The sequence below is a fragment of the Antechinus flavipes genome, chromosome 4 (genome assembly GCF_016432865.1).
Source record: "Antechinus flavipes isolate AdamAnt ecotype Samford, QLD, Australia chromosome 4, AdamAnt_v2, whole genome shotgun sequence".
Lineage (NCBI taxonomy): Eukaryota > Metazoa > Chordata > Mammalia > Dasyuromorphia > Dasyuridae > Antechinus > Antechinus flavipes.
In genome coordinates, this window is record NC_067401.1 from 431,444,549 (window position 1) to 431,471,541 (window position 26,993).

A 26,993-nucleotide genomic window follows, 5' to 3' on the forward strand; every position below is an offset into this window, starting at 1 on the left:
GCAAAGTTTTTTTCATTATGGTACAAACCTGCCAGCTCTTAAAGTCACAATCATGACAAGATGTAGTATTAGAGCTGGGTCCTGTAAAGAGAGTAATTGATGAAATTTATATACACACACATATACTTTATAGACTGATTGGCCCCAACGTCCCTTTAAATGATAAACTTTTGTAGTTTGTTTAAAATATTATTCAATTTTAAAAAATGAAATTTATGGAAGAATTTTTGAAAGAAAATATTGTAAGTTGCTCTTTAATAAAAATCAGAATCCTTGATTGACTTTAAGGTATTTAACTAGGGTTTTAGGAATTAAATAAGTTTTCTTACCTATTCCATAGTCTGTATTCCTATTCCTCCACTGCTTAAATTGTTCTTGTCTAGACTTTAGTTTAGGGCCATAAGGATTAGATAAGAATATGAAGTAGTGTTGTTGGGCTTCGAAGAGTTATCCCCCTGAAAGCTCTCTTCTCTGATCATCATTCAAATACTTGTGAAATGTCTTTTGGGGAATGGCTTCAAGTGCCCCAATGAGCCTGTCTTCTCTTAGTTGGCATGTTCTTGCTTTCAAAATAGTCCTACCTGAAACTTTCAAACCCAGTCACTAGGTTGGAATTTTTCACAACCATGGAATTTGAGCTATAGACTAAGGACATTCTATATTACTTTGATGGAAACTCTGGAAAGTTTCCATTTATGCAGGTAAGTATTCATGATTTCCTATGTTTTTTTTTTTTAAGAGGAATAGTGCTGAGACTAATAACATCAAAATTTGCATTCTTAGAATTCACAAAATTCTCCCCAAGAATTTGTTTTATTATGAACTTGTTTATTCTTCTCTGTCCAGGAAATGAGTATAGTCAACTTACAGTTAACTTAATGGGGCTCATACATTTGGCAGTTACCTCTGCCAGTATTTGTTCTTTGGATGGCTTACTCTTATCATCCCATGATACAGACCATCAATACTGGCAGATGTGTTCTAGGGGCCTATAAGCTCATTTTAATCTTTATCTAAAAATCCAGGATAAGATGGATAGATATACAGTAAATTAAGCCATATAGCCCATTATTCAGAGCCAAGCACAAGTGCCTTGTGGGTTATCTTCTGTTTTGCATTATCTAACTCATTACTTTGCCACATGATAACAACTCACAAAATACTTGTCAATCCTCATCTCCCCCCATAATTAGTTAGAAATTGATCATATTGTATATTTGGTGAGTGGCACTGAAAATAAGCTTATTATAATATTGGCCATGTGATGGAAGGATTATCTAGGATCAAGCAGAACAGCCTCCCTCAGACACATATGTTACATCTACAGATTGAATACAATGCTATGGTTTAAATAATTCAATGCTGGACTATGTTACCAATAGGGAAGAATTACAAGACCATAGAATATGATAGAGAAAACAACAGATTGATGAAGTGGGGCTCTCTTTATACTTTTACAAAGAAACAATCATTTATTAGTTGAATAGGATTGGTCAAAACTAGGTCCTCTAGTTTCTGTGAAATACAAGATAAGGATATATTTAAATACTTTCATTTCTGTATGTAGTAAAGGGAGATATTTTGGCTAACTTTGACAGTGAAACAATATATACTATCCTAAGTAATGGATCTACTTATTATTCTTTCCCATGACTTACACAAAAAAGGGTCAACACAAACTTTGCTCATCCATTATTTACTTTGTTTTCTGAGATCCACTTTATGTTGAGCCTTCTCTAAAAACCACTGTTCATTTCTTGGTTCTTGATTCATCTCTTAGCACAGTGTCTGGAATATAGGAGGTTTTAAATTTTTTTTTTCATGTTAGCCTTTATTGTTCTTTTTTTAATTACTAAAGCTTTTCATTTTCAAAATGATATGCATGGATAATTTTTCAACATTGATTGTTGCATAGCCTTGTGCTCCAAATTTTCCCCTCCTTCCTCCCACCCTGGGCCCAGATGGCAAGCAATCCAATATGTATTATACATATTAAAATATGTTAAACATAAGAGGTTCTTAATAAATATTGATTAATTGATTAATCATGTTCAGGACAAATTTCCAGTCAGGAGTTGCAAGCTTCAGAAGAAATTAGAAGAAACCTAAGGGAGAGAATTTTGAATACCAAGTCCAAGTTAACCTATAAACTTTCTCCTTTTTTGATCAGGAAAGCACTATGGGGTATACAGCTGTGAAGGCTGTAAAGGGTTCTTCAAGAGGACCATAAGGAAAGACCTCATCTATACATGCCGAGATAACAAGGACTGCCTCATTGATAAGCGCCAACGTAACCGCTGCCAATATTGCCGCTATCAGAAGTGCCTTGTCATGGGTATGAAGAGGGAAGGTAAGGACAGATTGCTTACTGAGAAGCAGAGCTTATATTTCTCTAGCATTCCGCACATATGAGCTATAGATCAAGGTCAATAACCCAATTATTAGAATCAACCAATAGAATTAAATAATACCCTGAGGTATGACCAGTAAGCATGTGAAGGAAGAGGAAGAAAAGAAGTGGTAAGAAAAAGCAAGAATATGGAAAGAATATTACTAAGTACTTATAATATATAAAGCACAAAGACAAAACCAAAACTGTCCTTGCCTTCAGGGGACTTACATTCTGGTGGTTGAGTAAGTGCATACAACATGTACCCTGTTGAGTATATACAAGATAATATAAGGAAAGAGGATGCTAACAATGGTGAGAATAGGTAAAGCTTCACTGAGGAAAAGGCACCTGAGCTGAATCTTGAAAACAGATGGATTCGGGAAAGAAGTTAAAGTGGATTTGAGGAGGACATCCATTCCAGCCAAGGGAGGTAGCAAGTAGATTGGTGATGGAATTCCAAGGTCAGGGGACAGATGAAATACATATTGCATGGAGTGATGTAAAATAATGCTGGGAAAATAGGGAGGAGTCAGAAAGTGGAGGGCCTTAACAGGCTTTGAAATTTGTATTTTATACTAATAGATACAGGAAATTACTGGAATTTATTGAGTAGCCAATGATACAGCCATACTTTCACTCAAGAAAAATCATTTTGGCAGTTTTCTGAAAATAAAAGATTGATGTGGGGAGAGACTTGAGTCTCTCATGAAGACTTGTTGGGAAACTATTGCAGTAGTCTAGACAAGAGCTGATCAGAGTATGAATTAAAGTGGTGGCTCAATGAATGGAGACAAGGGGACAGATGAGTGGTGATTGGAGAACAAAAAGAGAAGTATGGTAGCAGTAGAATGGACAGGTGGCAGCTAATAGGATGCCTGGGGTAAAGGAAAAGAAAGCATCTGCACTGACTCCATGGTTTCACGCCCAGATGACTGGGGAAATAGTTATTTGATTTGTGGTCCACTTTTTTTTTACCTAAATTACCGAATGTGACAGGTCCAACCACTATCACTGTGCAAATAAAAAGAAAGTATCATGTATGATTAGTTTCTGGGGAATCAGAAGGGAAAAACAAAACAAAACAGGATAGAGCCTCCATTTCTTTGAGAGACAAAGAACAAAAATCTTTTCTATTAAACTCATAGACAAAGTAGAGTAGAGAGTAATTCAAGTATTCATGTGGGGAATGCAATGAATGTGAATGTAGCAGGGAAAGAAATGTTATCTCTTTGCACTCAGCCTATGTTTTTGTTGTAAGTAAGTGGTAGTCTGGATTTTAGATGCTTGACAAAGGAGATTGTCAGATCCATGAGGAAAGGGACCATAAACTATTTCGATATTGTACTTCTCTCAATGATTAGCAACTGTGCTCCCAAAGTGCTACAAGAACTAGTTTCTGGCACATAGTAGGTACAAAATAAATGCTTGTTGACCTGATTTAAAGAATTAGACTCAAATACTGGTTCTGACACATACTAGTTCTGTGACCCTGGACAATGGACCCCTCAACCTTTCCTAACTTCAGAAACCTTATCTTCAAAACAGTGAAAACTGTAACATTTATTTCATAGAGTTGAAAGGAAAATCAAATGAGATTTCTCATACACACACACACACACATATATATGTATGTGTGTATACATACATTAGAGTTAGTTGCGTGGCGCAGCAGAAAGAGTGCTCTTCCTGAAATCAGGAAGTCCTAAGTTCAAGTCTGGCCTCAGACACTTACTAGTTATGTGACCAGCAAGTCATTTAAACCTGTTTTCCTTAGTTCTTTATCTATAAAATGAACTGAAGAAGGAAATGTCACACAGCTTCAATATCTTTGCCAAGAAAACCTCAGATGGAATTTTATATATGTGTGTATGTATGTATACACACACACACACACACACACACACACACACATATATATATATAATATCTTTGAAAACTTTGAAGTGCTATATTTAGGACTAATTTCCCATCTCTTTCATTATATCAGTTAGACTTCTCTTAGCCTACTCCCCAATACCTTTTTAAAAATTACATTCCCAGAATTAGACCCAATCAATCCTCAAATTTAAGGGACAGATAAAATCTCCAAGTAGTAATAATTTCTCAAAAGAGGGTAATAGCCCATCATTTTGGGAGAGCATAATTTGAAGTTAAAGAAGGCATGAAAATTATAGTTTCTCACATGTGAAACAGGGATACAAGCTATTTATTCACTTGGACTAGCAAAGAGTGAGTCATGAATGGGGATGAATCAATGAAAGATTTTTTTAATACATAGAAGAAAATAAAAGAATTTCAAAGGGAGATTAAACAGGAGTTTAACATAAATTATAAAAGTAAACACTACTTTGTTAATTTTGTTTAATTGTTTAATGCTACTTCCTTAAATTTAATATATACTTTTTAATTTTTTATGTATTGAAATATTTCTATTTGTTGGTGATTATTAAGTTCATAATAACAACAGCAAAAAGAACCCTCTTGATCTGGTGAAGCTCATTGTCAGGTTTTCATTCTCTGATGGGCTTAGAAGCTTTGGACAAGCACATGTAAATACTTCTCTCTCAAGACAGTCTTTCTTATGTCCTGGGGGAGAAGACTGAGCATCTACAAGTTTGTTCTTTGGTACTTTGGCCTGCCCTTTGAACTGGTGACAGCGAATTAGAGTCCATGAAAAAGAACAAGCGCTGCCTTTTACTCTTTATATGTTTGCACAAAGGGATAGCTTTTGCTGCAAGAATCCTAGTCAACTAACTTTCATAATAAATAAACCAATTTTCAATTACCCTCTTAATTAGTTGCCAAAGCACAATGTCCATACACGGGTTTGGTGGTAAGGGAACAATGAACAAAAATATGTTTAAACTGATTAACATACCTAGCTTCCTTCCTCCTTCCTTCCCTTCTTTTCCTCCATCTCTCCCTCCCTCCTTCCCTCCCTTTCTTCCTTTCTTCTTTCCTTCTTTCCTTCCTTTTCTCCCTCCCTCCCTCCCTCCCTTCTTCCTCCCTCCTTCCCTTCATTTCTTCCTTCCTTCCTTCCTTCCTTCCTTCCTTCCTTCCTTCCTTCCTCCTTCCTTCCTTCCTTCCTTCCTTCCTTCCTTTCTTCCTCCCTTCCTTCTTTCCTCCCTTCCTTCCTTCTTTCCTTTTCTCCTTCCTTCATCTTTTCCTTTCCTTGAAACAACAAATTCATATTTTTACAGTATAAGTGCTTAACTCCTATACACCATTATTGAGAATCACATTAAATGGAAAAGAAAATAGGAAGAAAGAAGAAATAAGACAGAGAACCAAAGGTTTCTCTTTGATTCAAACAGAGCAGCACACATACATAGAGACACATAAATAGATGTATGTAAAGGAAAAAATCCTACACACAAGCAGGAAAAAAAAAAGTATGTAGAGAAAAAGCAAATAAAAATACTTTCTTGGAGAAATAGCCCCATCTTGTGGTTACTTGTATTACTGCTGCCCGACATAGCCTAAGTTATAGGTCTTTTTTCTCTTCTCAAGAATAGAATTTCACCTCTATTAGAAAGAATATAATGAAATGAAATCAGAAATAAATTGGGAACTTTTTCATATGCACAAAAGATTATTCTGTTTTTCCCCTCATCCTAGTGCTCATGCTGTCTACAAGTAAGTTGCATAGGAATATGAGTCAGGCCCATTTTACATGGGCTTAATAACTACTGCAGCTGCTGAGTTTTATTTATGAGCCCTGAAGAAGGTCTTCCTTTAAAGCTGACCTCAGTGCTTATGACGTGGAGGCGACACTGGACCCTCCAAAGTTATATCAGTGGAACTCAAAACTTAGCTGGTTTTACTCAGCTTTCCAGGCTTCCACCACAGGTACAGCAATGTCCTAGATCTCACCTAACCAAGTTAAGTTCAGTCAGAGATGCACCCATCATGGTGTACAACTCATGTAGATTATCTATAACGGCATCTCAGATAGACTGTCTGCTTTCCCAGTAGAACTGGGAAAATGTCAGAGATCAAAGTCAATTCTTTAGAACAATTTTGCTCTAACCATGGCTAAAGGTTCCAGTGGATAAGTGCTAGTTTTGGAGTCAGAAAGACTCAAGTTTCCTGCCTCAGACACTTTACTAACTTTGTGATCTTAGTCAGTCACTGTTTCCCTCCTTCTAGTTTCATCTATAAAATGGGGATAATAATATTTACTTCCCAGTGTTGTTGGTTTGACCAAATAAAATAGCGTGTATAAAAATCCTTGTAATTTTTAAGGAAGGAAACAAGCATTTATTAATTGCCTGCTATGTGTCAGGTACTGTGCTTAGCACTTTACAAATGTCATCTAATAATTTTATCCTCTCAACAGCCTTGAGAGATAGATTCTATTAAATCATTTCGGTCAGTACTTGACACATAGTTACTATATAAATATTTATCTCTTCCCCTCCCTATTATTATCTCCATTTTATAGTTGAGGAAACTGAGGCAGACAGATATTGCCCATGTGACTTGCTCAAGTTCAAGTAAATATGTTTGACCAAAATTGAATTTAGGTCTTCCTGATGACTTAGCACTCGATCTACTTCTCCATCTAACTGTCATTTAAAAGGTCTGTATCATGAGATGATAATGATGATCATAATAATAAGGTTCCTCCTTAAAACTAACCTGGACTAGGTATGACCACTAGGGAATAAAGGGAGAGTCCAATAGGACTTCCTCTTCCTTTTTTTATTGGGAATACCAGCCTCCTCAATGGCAATGACATAAGGGTTCTCTTCCATCTATCAGGAAAGCTGGAAATAGAAACTAGTTTCTTATATTAGGAGTATCAGGGACAGAAATCAGGATTGGAAAGTACTTGTGATTTGGAGGATCCTTGCCAAAGAAATTACAGATCTTTTGAAATAGCAAAGTGTATTGTGAAGTCCAGATTCAGACTTTTCTTGGAAAAGTTTGATTTTCTCTTTTCAGTTGAGATTAAAAATATATTCTAAGATTCTGAAGAGGTGTGAGGAGCTCTTCTCTCATCAGAGCAATGATAATATAAAAGAACCAGAAGATTAATTTTTCCATAAATTAAGAGTCCTTGCATGTGCCTATTTGGGGGGAAGGGGACAGATAATGTCTGTGTATCCTGCTCTGTTCCAGCTGTGCAAGAAGAGAGGCAGAGAAGTCGGGAGAGGTCTGAGAATGAAGTGGAGTCCACTAGCAGTGGCCATGAAGACATGCCCGTGGAGAGGATCCTAGAAGCCGAGCTCGCCGTTGAACCAAAGACTGAATCCTACGGTAACACAAACATGGAAAATTCAGTAAGTATATATGGATGAGGGCCTTGGCTAGCCACTTGGCCTATGTCCAAAGTCTCACTTCTGAGTTTACATCTCCCTATTTTTTTTTAGACAAATGATCCCGTCACCAATATATGCCATGCTGCTGATAAGCAGCTCTTTACTCTTGTTGAATGGGCCAAACGCATCCCCCACTTCTCTGACCTCACCTTGGAAGACCAAGTTATTCTTCTTCGAGCAGGTAAAGGGGATGTGGGTTCCTTCTTTTCTGTTCACCTGAGCTGCCATTTTTGGAATTATTCTGGAGCTGTTATAATAGCAGCTAGTTGACATAGTGGATGGTACATTGGATCTGCCATCAGAAAATACTGAGTTCAAATCCAACCTCAACACTTACAAGCTGTGTGATGCTAGTTTGCCCCAAATACTTATCATAAAATTACTATAGCAACTATCTTCCATGGTTGATGAGAGAATAGAGTGAGATAATATCTGTAAAGTATTTGACAAACCTAAGAGAGCTACATAAGTGCTAATTACATTATTAATCATTGTAATCATTAAAACTCTATACCATTTTGGGATCACTTTATATGGAGATTCTTTTTATACTTCAGCATCATTGGATACTGAGTTCAAGTCTTCATTCTAAGACTAAATCACAATCTCAATTAATTCATTTGTAATATGGGAATCACAACTTCTACTCTGCCTCATAGAGTTGTAAGCAAAGTGCTTTATAAACACTAAAGGACTATGGAAATTTGAACCATCATTCAGTAACTAAAAATCTTTGGACATAGTCTAGGATTTAGTTCAATATCTAGTTCAATTATGTTCAAGGTATTGGATCAAGGGATATGGCATATGCACAAGGTAATCAGTGCAAAACCTAAACAAAGTGATTTCGAGAGGAACAGAGTGGTAACTGGGACCCAGAGAACAATCTGAAAAGAGTTCATGTAAGGTGGCACACTAGCTGTGCTTTGGAGGAATCTAGAGCTTGAGTCAGAGATGAGGAGGGAGTGTCATCAAGACACGGGGGATCACAAGTGACAAGACACAAAGGCAGGACATGAATGTCACCTACTGGGACAGCTAGCAGGCCAGTTTGATAGGGACAGAGAGTGTTTGAAAATATGGACTGAGACCACAAAAATGGGTGGGAGTCAGGTTGTGAATGATATTAAAGGCCAGGCTAAAGATTTGGCATTTTGTCATAGAAGGAATAGAGAGCTATAAGAGAGAGAGAGAGAGAGAGAGAGAGAGAGGAGAGAGAGAGAGAGAGAGAGAGAGAGAGGAGAGAGAGAGAGAGAGAGAGAGAGAGAGAGAGAAAGAAAGGGAGAGAGAGACTGAGAGAGAGAGAGAGCCTGAGACAGAGACAGAGACAGAGACAGAGACAGAGACAGAGACAGAGAGACAGAGACAGGCAGAGACAGAGACACAGAGAGAGACATACATACAGACACAGAGAGACAGAGACACAGGGAGACAGATACAGACAGAGACAGATATAAACAGAAAGACAGAGACAGACAGAGACAAAGAGACAGAGACAGAGATACACAGAGAGTCAGAGACAGAGAGGGAGAAACAGAGGCACAAAGAAACAGAGATAGAGAAACAGAGAAAGAGGGAAGTAGAGAGACACACAAAGACAGAGACACATAGAAAGACAAACAAGGAGAAAGAAAGGAAGAAAGAGGGAGAGGGAGGGAGGGAGGAAGAAAGAGAAAGAAGGAGGGAGGGAGGAAGGGGAGAGAGAGAGAGAGAGAGAGAGAGAGAGAGAGAGAGAGAGAGAGAGAGAAAGAGAGAGAGAGAGAGGATTGGATCTCTATTTTAGGAATATCAATTTGATAACTACTTGAAGAATAGTTTGGCAAGAGAAGAAATCTTTTCATTGAATTCTTCCCTTTAATGAAAAACATCGTATATGAAAGAATCAAGTAGTACTTACTACATGTCAAACACTGTGCTAGCCACTGGGGAAACAAATAGACAGAAATTTAATATTTATAAGAAACTCACATGTTTTCTTCTTTCATAACTTAATAGGTGTGGAGTTGGTGACCTTGGAGAGCTAGTGCTCTTGACCTTCTCAAAAAGAAGATTTGCTTTAATATTATGATTTCAGGAGTTACTTGAGGGCAGAGTAGTTGCCTAGTTTGATACACACTTAGAAATGTCTTCTCTTTTTAGGAAAAAAGCCTCAACCAGTGAAAACTGTATTTAATTTCTGTGAATAGCTGTCTTCTGGCAGGAACAAATAGAAAGGATACCACTGAAAGGAAAAGAAAGGAAACATCACAATATGTTCAGGAATTTTTATTGCTGTTGTTTTTTTGAGCCAGAGTAGGGGTATCAAGTAGTAGGAAAGGAAAAATAAGCTAATTGTAAATAACCCACAACTCCTCTAGTTCTTCTAATAGCTAAATAAAACAGAGGAGAGACTTAGATTGGGGGAAACAGTCTTCAAGTGGCCACAGTCAGGAAGACAATCATATGAATGGTGGGATCAACAAAAGCATCGATCATTGAATTGGCTTCTCTTTCACTCTGAGGCTTTCTGCAGAAAGCAACTAAAAGAGAGAGAGCTAGAGCTTCTGATCCAAAACTTCATTGTCCTTTTTAGTGTTTATTGTGACTGTGGTTATTGTCATCATTGTTATTATTTCTTCAAAGGAGCCAGGTAAGACCTCTTTTGAGAAGAATAAGGCAGCCATAGAAATTTGTTATTCTTGGGATTTTTTTCCCTCTGTATGTGTGTGTTTCTTTGTGTTGCATTTGTCCTTAGAAAGCTTTCCTATAAGTGACCTGAAGTCTTGGCCACAGAGGATGTGGAAAGTTTGGACAGTGATAAATCTGGCATTAAGTCAGGGACATTCACATTTTTAAAGAGCTCCCATCTTCTCTAGATTTTTTTTTAATCAAAGATCTTAAGACCCTGACAGTCCCACCAGTGACATAATACTAAGCAGAAAAATGCCTGATTTAGCAAGATTTATTATTCCTTTTGCTTTTGATTACTCCTATTGTTTTAACATTTTATGCTCATGCTTAAAGTCCAGTTTGCTGGACTTGTCTTTAGAGACCAAGAAAATTATACTATGTGTTTCTCAGTCACATTTATGTAGGTGTTTTGAAAATACGAAGAAGTCCAACAATTTTCTTTAAAAAAAAAAAAACATTATTCCTTTTCTTCTCTGTTGCTTCCATGTTCTGGGCCAATTCTGATGCTGGCGCCACAGACCTCTCCTAACTCCTAAGTTGCCTTAGACTGGAGAAAAAAATGTCCCATTCTGACCTTTTGTTGGCTCTGCTACTCCAAAATTTGATTTTAGGAGCTCTTTCAAAGTTGTTTGGATGAGAATGTTGGGAGAGTTCAGTTGGGTTGCTGCCTGTACTTCACATTTTGCTCAGCCAATTTTCTTTTTAATCAAAGGACTTTTGATGACCATAAAACCACTTCTATGATTAAAAAAAGGCACATCACTGAATATAACCTATTTTTGCTCAGAAATAGAGATGTCTTGAATAGTTACTGCAAGTCTAGAGGCTAATTCCAGGCAAACTTGTGAAGCACATGGATTTTTCTTTTTCTTTTTTTTTTTAAACACATAGATTTTTCCTTTATTGCTACCTCCAGAGTTTGCTTTCTTTGCACTTTTTCTCAGGTATCTATACTATCTCATCAAATCAAAACCATCTTCCAGGAAAGACTCTGTTAGTAACTAACTATTGTAACTAACTATTGACATCTGAGTTTTACTGTCTTGCTGGGTCATGGATGATTTGGAAATTTAGGTTTGTCTTCAATTATGAAATAAAAGATTTTATCTTCTCCAAGTTCTTGCCTTGGCTCTGCCATTGAGCTATGTAAGCTTGGACAAATCCCATATTTTCACAGGGTCTCAGTTTCTTCATCTATAAAATGATGGAATTGGATTTAAATTTCCTCCAGCTCCAAGTCTAATATAGTGTGATTTAAATAATTTTTTAGCATACTTTTAAAAAGAAGTAAGACATTTCCTTTTAGCCAACAACAGTATAAGATTTTGCCATGACTATAATTATTTTGTATGACTTTCTAAGACTGTAAGAATTAATTACTAGAAATAAAATGAAGAATTAGCTTCATGAAAGTTCAACATACTGAAACTATGAGATGAGATGAAGAAAGGCAAAGGCATTTGTTTAAGTATTTATAGAATTTGAAATCACAGGCACAAGTTTTGTGATGAGCCAAAACAAGGTATTTCTAATCCTACTTAAGGTAGGAAAATGTGTTTTCCAGGTTTGAAATATTGTCTTCTATTTATTTTGTGCTCATTGGAGGCTTTGAGCTTTCACTGTAGTGCATGTGATGATGTATCATATAAGAAATACATAAATTATATAAAAAGAAAAAAATTTCTGACATTAACATATGCACATTTTTAAAAAAAAAGTAATATGGAAAAGTGTTCCTTATTACATTTTCCTAATTATTCCAATGTAGAAGGTTGACAATGTTTCTCATCCTTTAATTCTAGATCTAGATGTAGCCCAAGAATATCCTATGTCTCTTTAATTTTTGAGACAATATTTTCATTTGTTCTTGCTAGATTATTTGTAAACATTTGGTCATGTCTAACTCTTCATGACCCTATGGACCATACCATCCATAGAGTTTTCTTGGTAAAGAGAGATTTTGTCATTTCCTTTTCCAGTGGAGAAAGGCAAACAGAATTTAAGAGACTTGCCCAGGATCACACAATTAGTATCTGAATTCAGATTTGAACTCATGTTTTCCTGACTCTAGTTCCAGCTCTCTCTCTCCCTCTTGAGTCAGGAAGGGGTACCTCTCGGCTCCAAAAGAGTTAGAGATCCCATCTTCCTTCTTTGTATCCCAAACAATGTCCAGTGTGGTGCTAGGCAACTATTTGTTAATTGAATGAGGAATAAATGAATTACAAGGAAATTCATTGTATAATCCTCATGTAATAGATGAATTAAGAAAGATTAACACAGATAGATGATGTGGGTGACTAAAATCTATGTATTAAGCATTATGTTATTTGGGGCACCAAAGAAATTGAATTAGCCTATTAATTTTTGAGGGAACTAACAGTATCTTATATTTCTTTGTGTTCTTAGCATAGTGCCTTGCAAAGAGTAGATTCTCTCTGTTTCTATCTCTTTCTCCTTTCTTTCTCTTTGTGTCTCTCTTTGTATCTGTCTACCTCTTTCTATTCATATACAAATGGACAGATAGATAGATCTATATATGTATGACTCACTTTCTCAGAAGATATGGTCTTTATCCCCTGACCATCATGCTAGAAAGCCATGTTACTGCAAATTTTAGGCAAACTTTTTCTCAGGTACCTATATTATTTCCTCATCAAATCAGAACCATCTTCCAGGAAAGAATCTATTAGTAACCATGTACATTTTCTGTTGTCAGCTCTTCCCTTGATTAGATGTATGACCTTAAGGAAATTTTTAAATGTCTCTATATTTCAGTTTCCTCATCTATCTAATGGGTTTGATAAAAACTTCCTCTGGCCCAGAGCTGTTACATATGAGACTACAGTTGTAAAAACACTTTGACAAGGTTTAAATCTGTAACTTGTAAATATGTGTAATGTGTTGTTGTCATTATTTCTGGATTAAAAGGGTTGGCTTGCACCCACCTCATCTCCTTTCTTGATCTCTCAGGCTGGAATGAATTGCTGATTGCCTCCTTCTCCCATCGCTCCGTGTCTGTACAGGATGGAATCCTCCTGGCCACCGGTTTACATGTTCACCGAAGCAGTGCCCACAGCGCCGGTGTGGGGTCCATCTTTGACAGGTGCTTTCCCGTATTCTCCTGAATTTCTGGGTTTAAGTTTGTACTCTGGGTGGGACCTGACAGCACTAAGCTTGAGGCTGCTCTGTGCATAGGAAAAACAGCCACAGTTTGCTTTTTGTGTCTTCAGATGGCAAGAAAGAAAACAAATATATGTGTATTATACATATAATGTACACATATATATCTATAATGTTATAAGCACATGTGCATATATATATATATATATATAACATTGTATTTGTATACGTATGTGCTTTTATGTATAAATACACATGTATATGTTTGTGTATGTATACACATACGTGTGTGTGTGTGTGTGTATGTATGTATGAAGTTAAGTAGTAAGTATAGTGGACCTGGAATCAGAAAGTCCCGAGTTCACCTTAAGCACCAATCATGATAAATCATCTAAGCTTTTTGCCTTGTTTCCTCATCTATAAAATGGAGAAGGGAATGGCAAGCCAGTATCTTTGCCAAAGTAAACCCCAAATGGGTCATTTAGAGTTGTACATTACGGAGATAAATGAACTACAAATATATATACATGAATGTATACATGTACATAACACATTTATATGGAGACTGACATGTATATATTCATATATGTGTATACATTAGATAAAGAGGGATGAACTATTATTTAATTTTTTTATTAAAGCTTTTTTATTTTCTCAACATATACATGGATAATTTTTCAACATTAACCCTTGCAAAACCTTGTGTTCCAATTTCCCCCTCTTCTCCCACCTCCTCCCCTAGATAGAAAGTAACCCAATATATGTTGAACGGGTAAAAAATATATACTAATCTAATATAAGCATAAATATTTATACATTTATCTTTCTGTACAAGAAAAATCAAAACAAAAAGAAAAAAATGAGAAATAAAATGCAAGCAAACAACAAAAAGAATGAAAATGCTATGTTGTGATCCATACTCAGTTCCCACAATTCTCTCTCTGAGTGTAGATAGGTCTCTTCATCATAAGATCACTGCAACTGGCCTCAATCATCTCATTGTTGAAGAGAGCCACGTTCATCAGAATTAATCATCATATAATCTTGTTGCTGTATGCAATGATCTCTTGATTCTGCTCATTTCACTTAGCACCAGTTCCTGTAAATTCTTCCAGGCCTTTCTGAAACCATCATGCTGATCATTTTTTACAGAACAATAATATTCCATAACATTTATATACCACAATTTACTCAGCCATTCTCTAACTGATGGTCATCTACTCAGTTTCCAGCTTCTTGCCACTATAAAAAGGGCTGCCACAAACGTTTTTACACATTGAACTATTATTTTAAAGGAGACAAATACAATTCGTGTGTATATTGGTGATTTGAATGGGGGGAAGAAATGAATATCCTCCATATTTTTCCAAGGTCACAGACTATTTGACCTCTATCTTCATGATATAACTGGAACACACGTTTATCTGCCTAGCTATGATGTCTCTTTTTCCCATGGAATAAAATTCTAGAATTTTAGAGATCATCTAATCCAACTTTTTCATTTGATATGAGGAAATTGAGATAGGAAGTGACTTTTCCACATTCATACTCAGAATTCATACCAGAACTGTAATTAGAATTCAGATTTGCCCTCTTTCCCAACTCTGATTTGAACATGACACACTTTAGTCAATATGTAGATATGTGGATCAGTTGAGGATTCAGGGAGACCTTGGTTCAAGCCTTGCTTTGAAAATGAAGGACAAGTAGCCTCTGGCAAAAGCTGCCCATGAGACTATAGGTATATCATTCAACTTTTCAGAATTCAGTTTTAGATGAAAAGTTGATTTGCACTGATAGAAGAAATTCTTCTATAAGGGAAGTAGTTTGAGTAGTTTGTTAAACATACAAACAAATAAACAAAATCTCCTTTTCAAACAAACAAACAAACAAAAAAAAACAAAACACTTGGCGATGTTAACCCTTTCTGGGAAGAATCAAAATGAAAAGGTTGCATTGGCTAAATTGAAGAAGAGATACAAGAACGATTGAAGATTTGAGCCTTTGCCCTCTGGGACCTTCAATGCCAATAAGAAAGCATCCCATGCAGAGAAGCTGGGTTGGGTGGGGGAGCCAAAGCTGCTTTTACAGAATGACACCCCTCAGTTTTTACTCCTGGATTTCTCTGCACTGGTGCGAGATGTTCTCTGTGCCTGGCATTTTCTCACTGTGCTGATTATCTCTTCTTGCTTCCTGTAAACAGAGTTCTCACTGAGCTGGTTTCTAAAATGAAAGACATGCAGATGGATAAATCCGAGTTAGGCTGCCTGCGGGCCATTGTCCTGTTTAACCCAGGTAAGTCCATTGGCCCTCCTAGGCAACTAGTACAGCGCATCTTGAACTTGGAGTTCTGAATTCTAATTCTGCTTCAAGACTTGTCTGACTAGGTGACCCTAGGTGACTCACTCTACCTCTCATCTACCTCACAGAGCTATTGTGAAAAATAAATAAGTACTTCATAAATCTTAAACCAATAAATAATATTAAAATAATATAAATAATAAATATAAGCACTTTATAAATCTTAAAGTACTATGTAAAATCTCTCAATATTACTTTTTTTTATGGGATCCCAGAACACTACTTGACTCTGGATCAGTCTTGCCAAATCAATTAGAAAACAGTTATCTACCACCTGCTTTATGCAGAATATAGTCCTAGTTTGGAAGTGGTGATGGTATAGATGAAGAATTACATGTTTCTTGCTCATATGAAGCTATTTTGATAAGAAGAGGAGCTATTTGTTAATAATAATAATAATAAAATGATAAGAGCAATACTAAATTTGCTAGAATTTTATAGTTTACAAAGATTCTTATATTCGATCAACAGACACTGAGATGTCTTTTCCATGAAGCCTTTGCTGATCTCCCCCACCAAAAATTACTAGTACCTCCCAAATTATTTTGTAGTTATTCTCTATACAGAGCACACATACCTATATATATATGAACACACATATATTATACACACCCATATATGTAGTATATACATAAATACATACATAGATACTTACAGGATGTCCCAAAACTTTTGGTGCAAATAGCTTAAGATTGCACCAAGACTTTGGGGATATCCTATATAAACACATAACAAGTAGATTGTTTTCAATCTTTGATCTTGTACTCCAGTACCTTGAACAGTGCCTGCCATCTATTAATTAAATATTTGCTTATTGATTGGTCTTTGGATTTCAGAATTAGTCAGTTAATGGGACTGAACCTAAAGAACTTTCCTAAGCTCCCCCTTCCCAGAATAAGAGTTCAGGATCATCTCCCTGATTCAGGAAGGTGATTGAGAAAGTCTTTGGTGGAGGAGCATTCTAGTTGTAGAATTAACTAGTTTTAGTTGTGGGTATCTCGTGTCTAGTGTCTAGTGGATAGAGTAGTGAGCTTGGAATTAGGAAGTCTCATCTTACTAAATTCAAATCTGGCCTCTGGTATTTCCTAGTTGTATGACTCTGGACAAGTTACTTGCTCCTGTTTGTCTCAGTTTCCTCATCTGTTAAATGAATAATGGAAATGACTAATTGTTCAAGTATCTTTTATATAGAGTCAAATATGATTGAAATGACTGAACAACAACAAGAGTAACAAGTTATAGTTCAGCTTCTGCAGTGGATATTCAAAGACTATTTCATTGCTTCTTAAGAATTATAACAATTGTGTTCCAGTCCTGGTCAGATAGGCAAGCATATACTTGGGACAATTTGAAGGTGTGGGGAGTTTGCTACCTTTCTCCTCCCATTTCACCCTACTCCAAATAAGAGAATATCATCAACCTTTGGACTTTTGGGAAATCCCCAAGGAAGGAAGGAAAGAAACATTTGCTAAGTGTTTCCAAGCACCAAGCATCAAGCCAACCATTTTACAATGCTCATTTGCTCTTGACAACAACAATGGGAGTTAATTATTATTATTCCCATATTATAGACGAAGAACCTGAAGCAAACAGGAAGCGATTGATTTGCCCAGACTCACACAGCTAGAACATATCTGAAACCACATTTAAACACAGATTTTCCTGACTCCAGCTGCAGTGCTCTTCCCATTGCTGCACCAAATAAAACAGAAGAGATTCATTCCTTTGAATTAAGGCATTGTTTCTAGAAAGCCAGTGTTAAAAATGTAAAGCTCACAAATGAGAGAGTAACACATCAAGGAATTAATACTTTAACATCTCATACTTTAACATATCTTTAATATCTCAGTGCCAAATTATTAGGTAGAGATCTAGCAGTAGAGAAGAGTCAAGAAAAGGGGTGGGGGTAGAGTCATGAAAGCCCAGAAATTTAAATCACAATTCCTCCCCATCCCTATAAAGAATCAATACAAATGGTCAGCTGCTCTAGACTCTAGTTTCCTCCAGAAACACAACCTGAGCTGGTCTTCTTTTTTCAGATGCTAAAGGTTTGTCCAACCCCTCTGAAGTGGAAGCTCTCCGAGAGAAGGTTTATGCTACCCTTGAAGCATACACCAAGCAAAAATACCCTGATCAGCCTGGCAGGTGAGTCAACATATGCATGTGAGTTGGCAGCTCTGCCCAAAGAGCTGAGTTCCCAGAAATTTCCTGTGTTTTTGGAAAGGGAAAATAATGGGGGGTGAGAATGGAAGGAACTAGCTGAAATTGGCCCTTATGGAAAATCCTTGGCAGAGATGGGGTGGGTGGGAGTTTGGTGATACTTATATAGGGGAGGCAATCTTCTACTTAGGGAGCTATGTACTGTGTGCATCAATATCTTCTGCTGATGTTTTTCATTTTGTTATTTTCTTTTGTTTTGTTTTGCTTTGCTGGAAGTGAAAAGCTCTATGGGAATTTCACCTAGATGTATGATTTTAAAGGTGTAAAGAATTTCTGGTATGGAACTCTTTCCCCTGATACTGACTGGCAACTCACTTATAGTTTGTCATCTTAGAACTGTCTGGGGAGCAGGGATGTTAAGTGATTTGACCATGATTATACAATTTGTTTGTATTTGCTGATGACACAAGACTTGAACCCAAGCTCTCCTGACACAAGCTAGCTCTCTATCTATTCTCATCACATTGCTTCTTCCATTATAGATGGTATAAGGTTTAGCTATCATCACAGGTATCACTGTTATGGTCTAACAGGGTTGGTGTCTTAAACCAATGTTCATATAAATAAAGCTTGTCTAAGGGAGCACATTATTACTTTATTTACAAGATTACTTTTATTAATGTTATTGTCCCATCATGATTTCCTTGCATGATTCCAAATCTTTTCTCATCCCATTATTCCTTACTTAGAACACTTTTCCTGATCTCTGCTTTCTCAATTCCTTTGCTGTCTAGAGGAGAGGGAAGGAAGGGAGAGAGGGAGAAAAATTTGAAACACAAGGTTTTGCAAGGGTGAATGTTGAAAACTATCTTTGCATGTATTTTGAAAAATAAAAATCTATTATTATAGAAACAATAAAAAATAGACTTTCCCCAAGTCTAAATACCAAAGTGCAACCATCAAAAAAATCCTATGTATCCCTGGAGACTCAGCTCTGATCCAAAATTCCCATGAAATGGGGCATATATTTGTTCCTCAGTCTTGCTCTCTGGAGTTTAACATTTCCCCTTAATATATTTCTAAACTTTTTTTTGACCTACAGCTCTCTCCTGAGAACATAGCATGGAAGAAGCTAATTGTTTTTGCTTACAAATCATCTATATGCTGCTTTATTATTGTTGGGAAATAGAATGAAATGATGAGGGCTCTACCATTTACCTTTGTGACCTTGGCCTTTTATTCTCAAAGAGAACCATGAAACCTAGGATGATGTGTAATGGGCTGAGGCTCAATTTGATGCACTGAGGTCCCAAGCATGTGAGGCTAAATAGTAATTGGACCATACTCTATTAATATATATGCTTGGAGAAAGAATGGCCCCCGCCCACTTTGTGCAAGTCCTGATGTGTTGTATAGGAAATGATGATTTTGTGGGTGGAAGCAGGGGGGCTGAGAGGGAAGCGGAAAGAGAGACTGCTGGCTGGCGTCTTGTCACACCTGCTCACGTTGCTATCACAACCCCTCCCTTCACCTCCGATTCCCCTTCACCTTCTATCCTTCTTCACCTCCACTAAGAATAAAGATCGATGATTTTCCCCTTACCTGAATTCCTGACTCCGGCTGATTTTAAATACATGGTCATCACAATGATGCCCTGACATGCAAAAGAAATGGATATAAGTGAGGAGGGCTGTGCAAGGTCACCTGCTTCACTTTCCCCTCCAGAGCCATCTGAAGTCAGTGGCAAGATATACATTAAGATGACTGGAGATGACTCTCCCTCCCTCATTCCCTCCTTCCTTCTTTCCTTCCTTCCTTCCTTCTTTCCTTCCCTTCTTCCTCCCTCTCTCCCTCTCTTCCTCCTTCCCTCTATTCTTCCCTCCATTCTTTCCTTCCCTCCTCCCTCTTCCCTCCCTTCCTCTATTCTTCCCTCTATCTATTCCTTCCTTCTTTCCTTTCTTCCTTCCTTCCTTCCTCCCTCCCTTCCTTCTTTCCCTTCTTCATTTCCTCCTTTCCTTCTTTCCTCCCTTTGTCTACATAAGGTATTAAATAGAAATGCTTTAAAAGCATTTTTTTTTTTACCTTCAAACCTTCCCAATATCTTGGGGTTTACTGGCTGGAATTCTTTCTTAAGGACCAGGCTTTAAATTAAGACCAATCTGATTCTAATTGGTCCCAAATAGATCCTCAGCCAAGCCCCATTTGGTCATTATTTGGGACCTCATTGATTCATTTTGAATGCAACTAACAGTCATTTCTGCTTTGACCCGAAACCCTGAGGGGCTTCTCCTCCCAGATTCATCATTCATTTATTCAGATTTTCTTAGATTAAGCTAAAAAGGAGATTTTTGTCTCAGTTGCTAATTAGCCTTAATCATTAAATGGCTGCTGTCTCAGTCAAAGGGAGATCTGTGGCAGACCTTCGCTTAAGAAGGTTAACGTCTCTCATTTACCCAGGACCACCCCCAGTGTCTGGACCTCTCTCTGGCCACTGGAACCAGATGGCTCTGGAGGGGAAGTGAGGCAGGGGACCTTGCCCAGCCCTCCCTCCCTGAAATCCAATTCACTCACATGTCATAGTGTCCTCTCCTGATGGTCATGGTTCTCTTGGAGAAGGAAAGACAAACAATAACCTCTGTGATCTTGATTTTTGTGGGTCTCAGTTTCCCAATATGTAAAATAGGGAGGTTGGATTTGACTGATTTAAAGAATCCTGAAGTCTTTGGTCCTATGACCTTTGAAGTCTCGGACCAAAAGTCTAATCCTATGAGTGCGGATGTACTTCCACTTACAGCCACGAGGTGGCAGAGTAGATAGTGTTGGGTTTGGAAGTCACACACACTTGGAGTTCAAATCCCACCTAAGCTATTAAGCTGAATGATCTTGAACAAGTCACTTAAGTCCCGTCTGCCAAGTTTCCTCACCTTTGAACTCGATGGCTTTCAGAGTATTTTCAGACCTAGTGATCACTAATTTACATTTATCTCTAGAGTTTATGGTCCGATAGGTGGCGCCATAGTGGATAGAGTGCCTGGTCTGAAATCGGGAACGCTCGTCTTTCTGAGTTTAAATCTGGCCTCAAACCCTCACTGTATGACCTTAACCCTGTTCTCTTTTATCCACAAAATGAGCTAGAAAAGGAAATGGCAAATTAGTCCAGTACCTTTGCCAAGACAGCTCCAAGTAGAGAGCAAAAAAGTCGGATGTAACTGAAAATGACTGAACAACAATCACCAAAAATCTGATCCTTGAGTTCAGCCTTGTAGAATTTCAGAGCAAGAAAGGACCTGTGAGATCTGGAAGTACTAAATGTATGGTCCACAAACTCCTAGAGTAGAGCCTTAACTAGAAGGAAATTTAACTGGGAAGTATTTAACAGAATACATGAAAATACAGCAAGACACAGTTTGTACTCACAGCCCATGGGGATCCTTATGTGTTATTTAGTGACCCCTGTTTCTAAGCGAGTTTGGTATCAAACCTCTGATCCATGCATGGATATCTTCTCCACTATATCCTGAGAGGGTGTCATCCAGTCTTAGCTTTGAATACCTTTAAAATGGGGATCTCACTATTTCCTTGAGAGTTCTCATGCCATTTTGGATAGCTCTAATTGTGAAAAAGTGTTTCTTTATATAGAATAGAAATCTACTTCCTTCTAATTCCTAGATATAGGCCCTTGTTCAGGGGTCCTCAAACTTTTTAAATAGAGGGCCAGTTCACTGTCCCTCAGACTGTTGGAGGGCCGGACTAGAGTAAAAACAAAAACTTTGTTTTGTGGGTCTTTAAATAAAGAAACTTCATCGCCCTGGGTGAGGGGGATAAACATCCTCAGCTGCTGCATCTGGCTCGCGGGCCATAGTTTGAGGACCCCTGCGTGCCTAATTCTTCCTTTTGGAGTTGTATTTGAGACCTTAATTGCTCAAATGACTTAAAATAACATCTTCATTTGCCACATACTAGCTGGACATACTAGACAGATCTTCTGATCTCCTGTGCCCCAGGCAACTAACTCTTTAAGACAATATGTTGCCAAACAGGTGGAGATCAGCATTGGCAAAGGAGACTTCTCACTGGGAGCTTCCTGTACTGATGAAATTACAGGTCTAATTTTTAAAATGGTTTTAGATATCAGTTTTACAGCATGCTTGTTTCATATCTAAGTAAATTTTTTTTTTTTTTAGTTTGTAACTATGATTTCACTAGTGTAGTAAATTTCTTCTATCTATGGAGATCAACACTTGCTTTTCAATTTACCTTTTGAGAGGTACTGAGAGATGAAATGGTTTGTCCAGGATCACACAGCCAGAGGCAATATTTGAATCCAGATGTTTTTGACTCTAAATCTAGTCCCTTACCTCATTATATCTACTAGTCTCTTTCTCTGACTTCGTTGGTCTCTGTGTGTCTCCCATCCAAGTACTAATCAGGCTGGACCCTGCTTAGCTTCCGAGATCAGACGAGATCGGGCGGGTTCAGGGTGGTATGGCCATGGACAGTCTCTGTGTGTCTTAGGGGGCCTTTGTGTCTCTGTTTCTCTTTGGTTTTTGATCCCCCAACCAAAAACATACACACATAGAGAAATTGTGGAATGCGACTTCACAGTATTGACTGAGGAAGTACCCACATGAGCTTCAGTATTCACTTCATGTCCCATCACACTCCTTTGCACATCCTTTATTCATCCAAGTCTGTTCTTTTTTTTTTTTTTTTTTTTTTTTTTGGTATTACTTACACTCACATCTTCAGTTAATACTTGTCAAGTGCACATGATGCTGAGCTGTTATAAACAAAGAAACTGTAGCTTCAAGATCCTGATCTTTTTGAATGGATCAATGCCCCTAAAAATATATGATGCCCATTGATTGGTTTCATGAACTGAATCTAGGATCAGAGGTGATCACTGCAGAGATCCCTCCAAGGAAATCTGGGACAGTATCCCTGACACAAGGGGACATGTGAAGTAGAGTAGGCTGAGGGTGTGAACTTCCTATTTTTACACCTCTGAGGAGCAGGTACACCTGGGTATGGGTGTTTCTTTAATGAGTAGCTTGGAAGCAGGAGCAAGCAGAGGCAACTCCTCAGTGGGAAAGTGTTGCCCACAATGGTAAGCTGAATAGTTTAGAATAAGAACCTGCCCTTCTTCCTTATTTCCTATCATTTAGTCCTTCATTCTCAAAGAGAACCAAAACTTCAGGGAGGCGATACCATGACATCCAAGTGAACTGGATTTAAATGAGGGAGGGCCATGGGAGGTCACCAATAGGTCCTAGATCAAACCCCATTTGGTCATTGTTTGGATCATTTATGCTTTGGCTAGAATCCTAAGGGTCTTCCACTCCCAGATTCATTCATTCAAATTTAGATTTAGATTTTTGGACTAAAGAGAAGATTCTTGCCTCTATTGCTACCTAACCTTAATCACTGGATGGGTACAGCCTCAATCAAACTGAGACATGTTGTGTAATGCCGGAGAAACTGAGCAAGAGAGAGATTAGAGACCAATTCAATAGTTTATTAAATGGAGAGAAATACTGGGACCAATGGACCCATGTTTGGTCCCAGGGCTGGAGGAGATTATCATCTCAAAGAGTCCAGCCTTCAAGTAACAGAGGGCAAGCTTTTTATAGGATAACAAGAACAATGACATAATGGGGGAGGTACCTGGGAACCTAATGCGGGGGGAGGCCCCTAGGATGATATAATGGAGGTAGGTTACTGATATTCTAATAACATCTAAAATGGATAAAACTTTATCCTGTCAAACATTAAGAGGGAATGTCTATAACCTAAAGATATAAAACCTTTATCTCATCAACCATTTAAGAGGGAATGATTATAACCTGGAGTTTTGAGGCAGAGCAACTAAGGTACACCTTTACCTCATCAAATATTAAGAGGGAAAGGTTATAACCTGAGGCAGAATAACTAGGACAATTGGAGAAACTAGGTCACAACATTAAAAGGGAACTTTGTCCCAACAGTTGAAGACTTAAAATACCAAGATCTCCCATTTTATCTAGGACCATCTCCTGTAATCCTGATCTATATCTTGCCACTGGCCCCAGATGACTCTGGAAGGCAAAGTGTGCCTATTAGGTGAGGTGAAAAGGAGAAGTACTCAAGGATTGATATAAGATAGAATTCAATGCATCTCAGGAAGTAATTTACTGACTTGTGACCTGAGAGTCTCCAAGAACTTACTTAGCCCCTTAAAGTACTTTATTTATATTCTGACAGTTATATAGCATAGTAGATAGAGCAGAGGACTTAGAACTAGGAAGATCTGAGTTCATTAACTGCATTTTTGGCCATTACCAATCATCTTAATTTTTGTATTAACATTGCTGGAGTCAGATGACTTAAGGAAGAAAGAATGAGGATGACTTTATCTCACTTAAATCCAATTTGCACACAAGTTAAGACATCACTTTATGATGTTATTGGTCCATTCCAAAAATAAAGAACAGATAACAATATTTGGAATGTATCTCTATGTCAGCATAGAGTTTTAAATTGCCCGTGTGGACAGAGGAGAAGTTTCCAACCTGTCTGGAGTAGTAGTCCCACCACCCTTGTAAAAATTATATTTTGAGAAGTTTGCTAAGCCTACTCTTAATTATAATATAGTCACACCCATGGGACATCTGTGATCAAAATTAGGAATTGTTGTTTTGATGAACAAATTGCTCCCTCATGTATCCTTGAACTTTCTTCTATAAGTGATTACTAGAGTTGTCCCATTTCCAAAATAATATATATATTTTTTAAGTCTGAGAGCATATCTTATGAAGAAAAGTGAAATGTTAGAACCATCAACACTTAATTAAAGAAAAGAATTCAGGGCTTTGGAAGGAGATTGGTGATTAGATAGGGATTCAGGAAAGTTTTAAGGCTAGAACAGAAAAAGAGAGAGGCCAAAGTGGATCCTACTTGCCAGTTCCTTTCTGTTGAATAGTAAGCTCTCAATAAATGCATGTTGTTTTCATTGCTGTTATTACTATGGTTATTATTTTTGTTGATGATGGATTAGAAAGAGGAGCAGATTTTGAGGAGGAATTGGATTTTCTTACTGTAATGGCTTTAACTTCTACAGCGTCAGTTCCTTTTCATCTTAAGAATGAATTATATATAGACAACAATAAAAGTCCATCAGGTCAAAAACAGCTTCCAAAACAACAACAAAAAGAGGCTTTCCCTCTGATATTACCATTTTGTTCTTAAATGATCCAAACTCTGAATAACCCAACTTTATGCTTTGTCCTTCTTCTCTCAAATCTGGTGGTAGATGGAGGAAGAAGATGACCAGCATGCAAGTAACGTGGTTTAAAATAGCTGGGATGTTACTGGCATTATTTCACATGTGTGTATGTGAATGTGTTTGTACATATACATATATACATATTTGTGGGCATATATATCTATGGATGTCTTGTTTCTCAACTATACTATAGTGTATAACCACTCTGTGGATAGGAACGATGTTTTCTTTCTTGAAGCAAATAAATGGTGCAGAGAATAGGATTATACTTGTAGCCCAGAAGACCTGAGTTTGAATCTAGCCTTGGTCACTTACCAGTTGTATGACCCTAAGCAAGTCTGCTTTGTCCAGAAACCCTGAGTGTTTTCCACTTCCAGATTCATTCATTCATTCATTTATTTAGATTATTTAGATTTAAGATAAATCATAGATTTAGATTTATTTAGAGAACTAAGCAGATTTCCTTGATTCCAGGCCTAGAACTAGAACACTGTGCCACCTTGCTGTAAATGGCTCAAAACAAATCCTTGTTGACTAAAGGGACTATGAAGTTAAGTGGCAATTAGGACTTTCTTTTATCCCAATAGTTCTTCTTTGTGTCTAATTAACATCTACCCCACCAGCATCATTGTCACTCAATTTTTGATATCTTTTTCCAGGTTTGCCAAGCTCCTGCTTCGACTCCCGGCCCTCAGGTCCATCGGCTTGAAATGTCTCGAGCACCTATTCTTCTTCAAACTCATTGGAGACACACCCATTGATACTTTTCTCATGGAGATGCTGGAAACCCCTCTCCAGATTACCTGAATCCTTCAATTTTAGCTCATCATACCTGGGGACTTTCCAGGGCCCAGGACCCTGTGATCCCCCTCTTCTGCACATTCTCCTCCCAGCCTCCCAACAATCTTGACTCTCTTCCCATCCCCATAATGTGACAGCTTGTAATAAAGAAAGCCTTTTTACATGAGACCTTTTTAAGTGAAGTTTTGCATAGATGATAAATTTAACTGTTCCTTGCTAGAAAGGGGTGGAGGAGTTCTGGCCTTTCTGATGGTCCTTGGGTCATTAACTAAACACTCTGTACATATAATTGGTTTAAATTATTTTTTCACTTTCCATAGGAGACAAAGAAATAAAAAAAATAATAAAATGATATACGACATTGGCACTTATTGTTGTGTAGGATATATTATTGAATGAAATAGCTCTCCATCATACTAAAGAAGAAAGAGTTGGTAGGGAGAAGTGGGCAAGCATATCATTCATCTGGCTCTTCAGATCTAATCAGGCTTGGATTTGTGACTCCAGAAGACATTTGGAAAGTCCTCAAGTTCTCTATTACTGCCATGCCTTTGTCCATCACTGTCCTACAACAAACTCCTGATGTTTAATCCTTGGGAATGTTGACATCCTAGTGGGGTTCATAGGAATATATTTTGTAGTTTGATATTAGAATTTTCTCAGCTTCCTACGCAGACATAGACCATGTCCTATTTTATTTGAGCTCCAAATAATCTAAGACAATTTGCTTGTAGGTGTGGAAGAGAGGGATGTGATGATAAGAAAGTTCTGAGTGGATCAAACCATTTGAAGATAAGTAGAAGATGTTAAATCACTGGCTTCCTTTCTGTAGAAATGGATTAAGAAGATGTGTGATGAATAAATTTTAAAAATCACTCTTCCTTTGTAGAGAGTAGGTTTCTCA

General features: G+C 37.5%; 1 protein-coding gene across 1 annotated transcript in view; it reads left to right on the forward strand.

Annotated features, from left to right (window-relative positions):
* RXRG (retinoid X receptor gamma) overlaps nt 1-26,456 on the forward strand; it is a 90,522-nt gene extending 64,066 nt beyond the window's left edge. The window contains exons 4-10 of the mRNA XM_051999101.1: nt 2,171-2,350; nt 7,517-7,677; nt 7,768-7,897; nt 13,357-13,489; nt 15,710-15,801; nt 17,907-18,012; nt 25,948-26,456. Of these exons, the coding sequence (XP_051855061.1) occupies nt 2,171-2,350; nt 7,517-7,677; nt 7,768-7,897; nt 13,357-13,489; nt 15,710-15,801; nt 17,907-18,012; nt 25,948-26,095 (950 nt within the window). The 3' untranslated portion in view covers nt 26,096-26,456. The remainder of the gene's footprint in view (nt 1-2,170; nt 2,351-7,516; nt 7,678-7,767; nt 7,898-13,356; nt 13,490-15,709; nt 15,802-17,906; nt 18,013-25,947) is intronic.
* Nucleotides 26,457-26,993: the final 537 nt, after the last annotated feature.